Source organism: Columba livia, chromosome 9 (assembly GCF_036013475.1).
Source record: "Columba livia isolate bColLiv1 breed racing homer chromosome 9, bColLiv1.pat.W.v2, whole genome shotgun sequence".
Lineage (NCBI taxonomy): Eukaryota > Metazoa > Chordata > Aves > Columbiformes > Columbidae > Columba > Columba livia.
In genome coordinates, this window is record NC_088610.1 from 18142085 (window position 1) to 18150373 (window position 8289).

The 8289-nt window shown below is 46.0% G+C and overlaps 1 protein-coding gene across 2 annotated transcripts; it reads left to right on the forward strand.

Moving 5' to 3' along the window:
• The first annotated feature begins 1489 nt into the window (after positions 1-1489).
• FAM124B (family with sequence similarity 124 member B) lies at positions 1490-7996 on the forward strand. Of its 2 annotated transcripts, none has more exons than XM_065074077.1 (3): positions 1490-1973; positions 2117-2856; positions 5853-7996. In XM_065074077.1, exons 2-3 carry the CDS (start codon positions 2128-2130, stop codon positions 6429-6431), a joined length of 1308 nt encoding a protein of 435 aa, XP_064930149.1. In that variant the 5' UTR covers positions 1490-1973; positions 2117-2127; the 3' UTR covers positions 6432-7996. The 2 variants fall into 2 exon arrangements, with proteins under 2 accessions (XP_064930149.1, XP_021136021.2); XM_021280346.2 differs by having other exon boundaries at positions 1490-1769.
• The last annotated feature ends 293 nt before the right edge of the window (positions 7997-8289 follow it).

Consider the following 8289-nt stretch of genomic DNA (forward strand, 5'->3'; position numbering starts at 1 on the left):
TCCTTCCCTAGTAATACTGTTGTTTCAGGCTGCTGTTTTCACCCAGCTGCCTGCTCAGCCCCTGCCCACCAGCCCACGGTCCCACTGCTGTGTGCGCAGGGTGAGGATGCTTTTCCCCTGCTCCGTGTTTGTGTTCACTCATATGTACCCGCTTTGACTCTCACCGGTCTCTGCTCCTTTCCCTGACCCTGGGGCGGTACCGCAGGGGTGTGCTGTCCCAGGACCATGGCTGTGCCAGCACCTCTGCCATGCCAGCAGCATTGCCTCTTGCCACAACAGGGACCCTAAAGTGCAGCTCATGCTTCCAGCTACAAACCAAGCCACCACGAACTTCCTTACGTTTGGCGTTATCCTGTGCCGCCCAAATTCCCCTTTTCCTCACATGCAGGAAGGCAGATGAGTGCTTGCCACTACCCTGTCACAAAGAGATGAAGAACCATTTCCTTTTCCATATTTTAGTAAGATTGTTTTGTTCAGAGCTCATCTAGAGCATTTTAGTGTTTTGAGCACTTGCCCTCCTCTCTTCACTCTCTTCCTGCAATTGTCCAAATGCTGGACTTTTTTGTCTCTGTCCCAACAGTTGTTGCTTGCTTGGAAGTGGTGTGGGTGGGTTTGCCTTTGTCAGCGGAAATTTATTTTTCGTAATTTTCTAGTCAGCTTTGTAATTTTTATTGTATATTGGTGTCAGTGCAGTTTTAAAGCATGAATGTGTATTTCTGCAAATGAGATTGATCTTCTGCATAAAGGAAATCAAGGCACTGCTACTTGTACCTCTAGACCTTGGAGATTTTGTTCAATTGAATATAAAGCTAGAGTTATATTGAAAAAAAATTATTTTGGAGTTTTGAATAACAGATTCTTATTAATGCTGGGATTTCTGCATGGTGAACCACTCCTTTGTGTGCTTGGCTGTTTGAGAGGGAAATTGGCATGTCAGCAGAGAGAGATGTGCTGCTCTGAATTAGAGCTGGATACATCATCAGAGGCCCCAGTGTTGATTTAAATACTGGCAGCAGTAGTGACAGTTCTGTACAGAAAATGGGGGTTAAATTGACTTGTATGTATTGCTCCTGGGTTGGCAAAATAAGGAGACAAAGGGACAGTGTGATTTATTGTCTACATGCTAGAAGAGGCCTGGAAAGAGGTGTATTTTCGGCATTCCTATTGTAGTCTACATAATAAGCTAAATTAAGTATACATATGTAAAGTCAAGGAGCAGGGAAAAAAAAACTGGAGCATTTAAGGGTGCTTATTACATGGGCATCTCAGCATTTAAAAACAAACAAACAGAAAGATAGAGGAAAAAGAGGCTAACAGGGCATTGAAAGGGAAAGCCTGGTACCCAGCCTTTCTGTGCTGTGTGTAATAACCCAGGGCCTCGTTGCCAGCAAGTCAGGGAGCTACCTGTGTAGTGTAGTGCATAACTGTAATAGGAGTTGAGCTTTTTTCCCAAAGCCCCTCTTTCCTGAGGCTGATTCATATCTGCCCTTATCTGTTGTGTTCACATGTGTTTGGGTTTTTTCTTTTGTTAGTCTGTTTTCCTTCCTCGTTTTTAAAGACCAGCTTATCTGTATGCCCCAGAAGGGTGTGACTTGCAAAGATCACAAGCTTTTTAAATGAGCTAAAGCCCAGCCTGCTGACTACAAGAAAATATGCTGAGATTTTTCAAGCACGAGTGCCACATCACATTCACAAAAGGCAGCGATCACACCGAGATGCACACCGTGGGGCTCAGCTGGATCCGCGGTGTTCATTTCCACCGCTGACAGGCAAGTGCACCGACACCATCATCTCATCACAGAGAGTTATCGCGTCTGTGTTTCTGTGCTCTCCATCTCCCCTGCCCTGTGCAGTGAAGGGCAGGAGCAGCAGGACACAGAGGTGTTTCTGGACATGTGGGAGGCATGGACACAGTGGACAGACTTCAAGTATTGTAGTTGAAAAATGAGGTTTCACCTGAGCTCAGCTGAGATGTGAGTGCCCTGGGACCTGTCACGCAATGCCTTGTCACCCTTTGTTCTGCTGCAGTCCTGGAGTACAGCCCTTGGTGTTACTGAGGCTTCAGTAGTAGAAGGACAGGGAAGGCACCAATTTGTCTATTTTTACTTTTTATCAGGAATCTTTGCAATGGATGACAGAGGAGACTCTCTGATGACTGTGCATCTTCTTGCCAATTCGGGACACTCATTGCTTCTGCAGCAAACTCTGGATCGGCTTTTGGAGTGGATCTGCCCGGATGTTCGCCTTTTCCTGGTGTCTGAGCGAGTTACTCCACTGAAATACTACGAGAGGTATCGTAAGAGAAGCTGTGGCTTTCCTGGAATATCTGTTCTCCTTTTTCTGCACGAGTCCTTGGGAGAAGAACGGATTTTCCAGGTCCACGAGCAATTCCAGCGTCCGCCATGGTGCTACCAGTGTGCCCAGATTGCTAATGGGCAAAGCCACCCCAGTGTCCCAGCTCACCAGGACTTTTACAGCCTGGACGACCAGATGCCTGTGTGGGGCATCCGACGGGTGCACTGTGGCCCCGAAATCCTGCGGGTCACTCTCTACTGCAGTTTTGATAACTATGAGGATGCAGTGAGGCTCTACGAGACGATCCTACAGAAAGAAGCAACCATGCAGAAAAGTAACTTCTGTGTCTTCGTGCTGTACGAAACCCAAAATATGGCCATGCAGCTGTGCCTGAAGCAGCTGCCCATCGGGGTGGCTGCTGAGCTGAAGGAGTCGTCAGCCTTGCAGTTCAAGGTGCAAGAAATGGGGCAGCTGGTGCCTCTCCTGCCTAATCCATGTGTTCCAATCAGTGACACCAGGTGGCAAACGCAAGACTACGAAGGAAATATAATTCTGCTTCAGGTATGTTGTTGGTGGTTTGGTTGTTTGGTTTGGTTGTTTGGTTTGGTTGTTTGGTTTGGTTGTTTTTTTCTCCTGAGGAAAGCAGGACTGGTTCAAAGTGGTAATTTGCTTGTTCATGTTTTCTTTTGAATTTGTGAATGCAATAATTGGTACCTGCCAGTCCTGTGATGCTGTTGATAAATATAAACGCAGATCCTTGGGATGTTTTTATATTGTTAAATTAATTTAATTACTGCTTGCCTGAAATGGAAAGTATTAATGCTTTCTTGAGCAGGCTTGTTTAACATCTTCCCTTCCATACCTGAATCAAATGATCATAGCAACCTATTCTTTATCTGATAAGCCATTATGTTATAAATGTTCTTGAACACAGGTTTGTAGCATCCAAAACCAGATGTATCGTAAGTATAGCGTTGATACAACATTGCCATAGATTTCGTGAGCTCTTGAGTGAGGGGCAGTTAGGTAAAAGTGCTAAAGGAATGTCATAGGAAATCTCTGCCTTTTCTGTAACTGTGCAGTCCAGGGGTTGTATGAATACAAATTTAAAAATTACAAAAAAGACTGTGCTGAGATGATACATAGTGGGAATTATACATCTGAGCAGGATGGCTTAGCCCTGTGTGCTTTCTTTCCATTGTAACAACTCTTTCCACCTCTGATTACTTTTTTCTTGTAATTTGGGTATTTCAGTGTTTGTCCATCCTATGTTTTTTTGTTTTCCCTTCCAGAGCTCATTTGTTATAAATCAAGTTAATTATTCTGTATGGCCCATTGTTATGCTGCTCTGAACACTAATCCTCAGGGCAGCTTTTGTGTGCTTCTCATTCAGTATCACTTGATAAACTGCTTTGCCACCCACTTGGACTGGCCGAGGCCCTGAGCATCTTCATGTAGCTTTGAAGTTGGTCCTGCCTTAAGCAAGGGACCAGGCCAGGTGACCTCCAGAGGTCCCTTCCTAAATTACTCTGTGGTTCTTCCTGCTGTGCATACAAGATCTGACAGATGTACACGAATTCACTGGCAGTAAATTCAGAAGCTGCTTTGGGGGCGTGTCTGTGCTGCACTCTGCTCCTGCCATAGGAAGCTGGAGTCCACTTGAACCTGGGGATGTGTACCTGTGTCTGTGCCCCACGTGCTTTATTCTGTAGCGCTTTGGTTTATACTTTAAACATTTATTCCAAGTACCCTGAAACGATTTTTTTTTTCTCTCTTCACTTTCTGCCTTATTGCAAACCAGATCCAAGGGTTTGCTCATGGACTGCCACCCACATAGAACTGTCATTCTCCCCTGAGCCTACAAGAATTCTTTTCTTGGTTATATTGGGGAGGAGATAAACCAAGCCACCTAAGTTGGTGAAGAAGTAAATAAACCACATCCTCTCCTTTCTTTCTTTTTTTTTTTTTTTTCCTGAAGTTACTCACTGATTACTGGTCTATTCCCTGTCCTTTCTCTGAGTGCTGACAGGAGATCCCTGTTGTTCCAATTATATAAGTTTAGCCTTAAGACTCAAGTAGGAGTCTTAAGTAGGAGAGCAGGACCACTTCCATGTGCAGTTTAATAAATAAAACCATGAAAACCATCTCCAGCCTTGCAGAGGGTTAGTGAGGTGGGTACCTTGCCCTGGGCTGGTGTCCCCAGGGGCACATGCTCCATGGGAACGAGTGGGACATGCTTGCAGGTCCTGATTCCGTTGGCCTTGCTGGTCTGATGAGTACCTCCTCCCTGGATTAGTGTTGGTCCGTGTGTTGCCCAGCCATCTAAGGAATGCCATTTGATTCAGAGCTTCCTCAATGTGTTTCTTTCCAAAAACAGCTGGTCAGGATTTGCAGATGTGAAGGAAGTGTGGTAGATCTGATGTCTCCAAGAAGGTTTTGGGATGGGCACAGCTATTTGTGTGTGCTGTGTTTAGATGACCTGTAGCAAATCTGTCATGTGTGCGCACTAGTCCTGAGAGCCCTCTGAGAGCTGCCCACAAGCACCACAGCATGTGCATGCTGACATCAGGAACATCCCGAAGAACTTGATAGGTACTGTGTGGTGATTCAGGCTTTTTGTCTGGACTGGGTTTTAGCCACAGCTGTCTGCCCTCAGCTAGCCATAGATGAGTGACTGCCTTGGCAGGAGCAGCAAGAGGATAAGTGTATGTGTTACACCTCACCAATACACTCCTGAGCTGCCTGTTTTAAACTCGAGGATCTTCTGAAGGCAGCTGTGGTAACTCCCAGTGACTCTCCAAGTGTTTATCTGGTCTCCACTTGAATCCATGGGAACTTTATGTATCCACAACATACTTGGGCAGGGACACCCCCAAGTCTGCTGCCACATTCCTTTAACTGACACTGGCTCCAGCTGCCTTCACATGATGGCTCTGCCTTTTGCATTGCAAATGGCAGGGAATGGACAATACCTGTCTGTTTCTCCAGGTGGCTCAAGGTGTTCTAGCCTTTTATCCTTTCACTCCCAAATTGTTTTTTCCCCAGGCTTAAAACTTCCAGCATATGTGATTGTTCCCTTACTATAATTGCAATTATCCTTGTTCATTTCAGAGCATTCGCAGCTTCATGATACTGTGTCCTGCAGGTAAGGGACAGGCACCATGGTCCAGCTTTGGGACCACAGCTGCACCATGAACAACAATGTCCTCCATTTGGTTTGGAATAATTCTTAAGATTTCATTTGCTTTCTAGACTGCTGTCAAGCCCTGAACTGAAGCTAACATGGCACTGTCTGTCATAGAAATGAGACTTTGGGTTATGGTCAACTTATAACCTTCATTTTGCATGTGAAGCCGGGGTCGTGTTTCTCCATGTGCATCACTTTGTCTACATGAAGTTTCATCTGCCATCACTCAGGCTTGTGTGACCCTTCTGCTGTTCTCCAGTGGGGCTCTAACTGACTCATGCTGCAGGTGATTTCAGCACAGTGAGACTGGTGAGAGCATCATCACTTGGTCAGGCTATGTTAATGATATGTTAATGATTTTCTTCAACAGGTTCAAGGCAGTTCTAAGGCCCGTGAAAGAAATATTGGGCTTCTCCTGCAGGACTCTGTCCCAGCCCCTCTTCTTGTAAAGCAAAGTAATCCTGGGTGGAGAAGCCAGGTGGTCAGACCCACGAAGGGTAAAACAAAATGTGACCAAAGCAAAGCTCTTACTCCTGAGCAAGCCAGCAGTGACCTCCACAGGCACTTCTGCTCTTCTCACCGTGCTCCAGCAGCCCGGTCGTGGTGGGATGTCACCTCCCTCCACAGGCGGGCGAGCAGCAAGCTGCAGGCTTCTTTCCAGGAGAGCCGGGTCCGTCAGCAGGCACTGGAGACCAACGTTGACACCGGGCTCACCGTGGTGAACTCTGCGAGCGGCCGCTGCCCTCTGGACCGCTTCCCCTGGGAGCTGTGGAGCTGCCTCCTCCAGCCGCCAGTGCCCAGGGACGGGGCCAGCAGGACACAGCTGCCCTTCGCTGCAGCCAAAAGCACTGAAGGAGCAGGACAAAGAGCTCCAGGCTTCCCCTTGCAAACACCACAGCCCAGCCCTGCAGGCAGAGCAGAGGAGAACGAGGAGGAGTTCTTTATATGACTGGAAAGAAAGTGTGCCAGATGGACTCATCATTTCCAAAAGACACCAAGGTGCTTTTGTGTATATTGTACCTCTTTGTGCTGTGGCCACCAACACTTAACTTTCCATGCAGTGATGCTAAGGAGGCTGAAGGCAAAGCAGAAAAAATACCACTATATTTCCAGAAAGGTTTATTTTTTAAAAAATGCAGAACAGATTAGAAGTTTCTTACGCAATGAATAGCAATAAGCCATATGACTCTTAGAGCTGTTGTAAGGTGTTAAAGTTAACAGCCAGTGACGTGTTCAGATGGGGTTAGAAGGTGCCCAAGTAGCAGGATGCCCCAGCCCTGGGGCTCACCCATCCCTCGCTGGATGTATTGACATAAGGTAGTGGCACAGTCATGGTGGCAGTGCTGAATTTACTCTGTTCTTTCTTGTTTCCCCTGTTGTTAGTATTATAGAGCTATCAATGTTGTCAATTTAATGCAAAATGTGAAACATAAGAACGTTCTTTCAAAATATTTTTGAAGAAAATAATTTCTAGAGAGACCTTTTCCCCAAATTAGCACAGCACATGCAAAAGCAAACATTTGCAGAGAATACTTTGAGCTGTGTTTATGCTCTAGTAAGACCTGCTGTTGTCTATTCATACAACACTTAGCAAAATAAACCCAGCAACAGTCCAAGCTTTGTTAAACCAGTGTGCAGTTATCAGCAGGCAATCCTAACTGGGTTTTAATTAACGGAAGACAAGAGAAGATAAGTGTCTTGGATGAACTGCTGAATGCTGGAGAGTAAAAAGGATATCAGAAATGAATTAACGTTTCAGCAACAGCTGCTGAAAGACCTCCCATCTTGATCAGCCGTTTTCTTTTCTCAAGTAGGAGTAATTAAATCTTGAAGGGAAAGAGATGGGAAGGGCATGACAGAAGAATGAAATTATTAAAAGAAAAGCCAAATTTGACCATACTTACCTTCCAAGCAGCAGAAACAAAGAAGTATTCTCTCCTTAAGTATATCTGGACTCTGCTTTACACAACAGTATGAATTTGTTTGGAGAGTGCCCTCTCTTTGCCTCTTCTCAGCCTGTAACTCAGGTGACAGGCGGTGGGTTGGTGCAGCTCATGGAGAGGCAGAGGGTGATGGGCAGCAGCAGAGCCTTTCTGTAGGGGCAGTTCTGCATTTTTCTGGGTGTTCAGCAGGTGTACATGTGCCCGCTGAGCACACCCCGTGCTGCAGCCATGGTACTGGGCAGGTCCGAACCCCGCACTGTGCTGCCAGGGTGTGCAGAGAATGAGCCCCGACTGGGTGTCAGCTGGGGCTGCGGGAAGGCCCAGCGTTTTGGGAAAGTTTGAAGGCTGGTTCGAAGAGCTGCAGATGGCAGTAGGATTGTCCCTGCTCTGTGCCTCCATGTCCTCTCAGCTGCTGTTGCCCTGTGACACTCACATACTGTCTGATTCAGGGACCTAGACCTGCAGGAAGCTGTGCAGGATGCTTCACTGGACACTTGCAAACCCTGATGCCACATTTTCATAAGCTCTGTAAAACTGTTGATTTTTTAATAAAATATACTGCAATATTTTACATCTATGAGGGTGATTATTTAATCTTACTGAGCATGCTAGAAACTTAGCTGGTGCTTTTCATTGCTGGAGAAAATGCCTTCTCTCTGCTCTCATGCAGAAGTGAGTTGAGTGTGACTATTTTACCTAAGAGGGTAGGAAGTCAGTATCTAGCATGGGAAAATGCTGTATCATTTGAAACAAAAATAAAAAAATAAGGAAATTATATGTGATGTTCACCTGCCTGCAACAGAACACAGAGACAAGGAATTCAAGTCAATGGAAAACTGTCCTGAAAATACACTTGTAACGGTG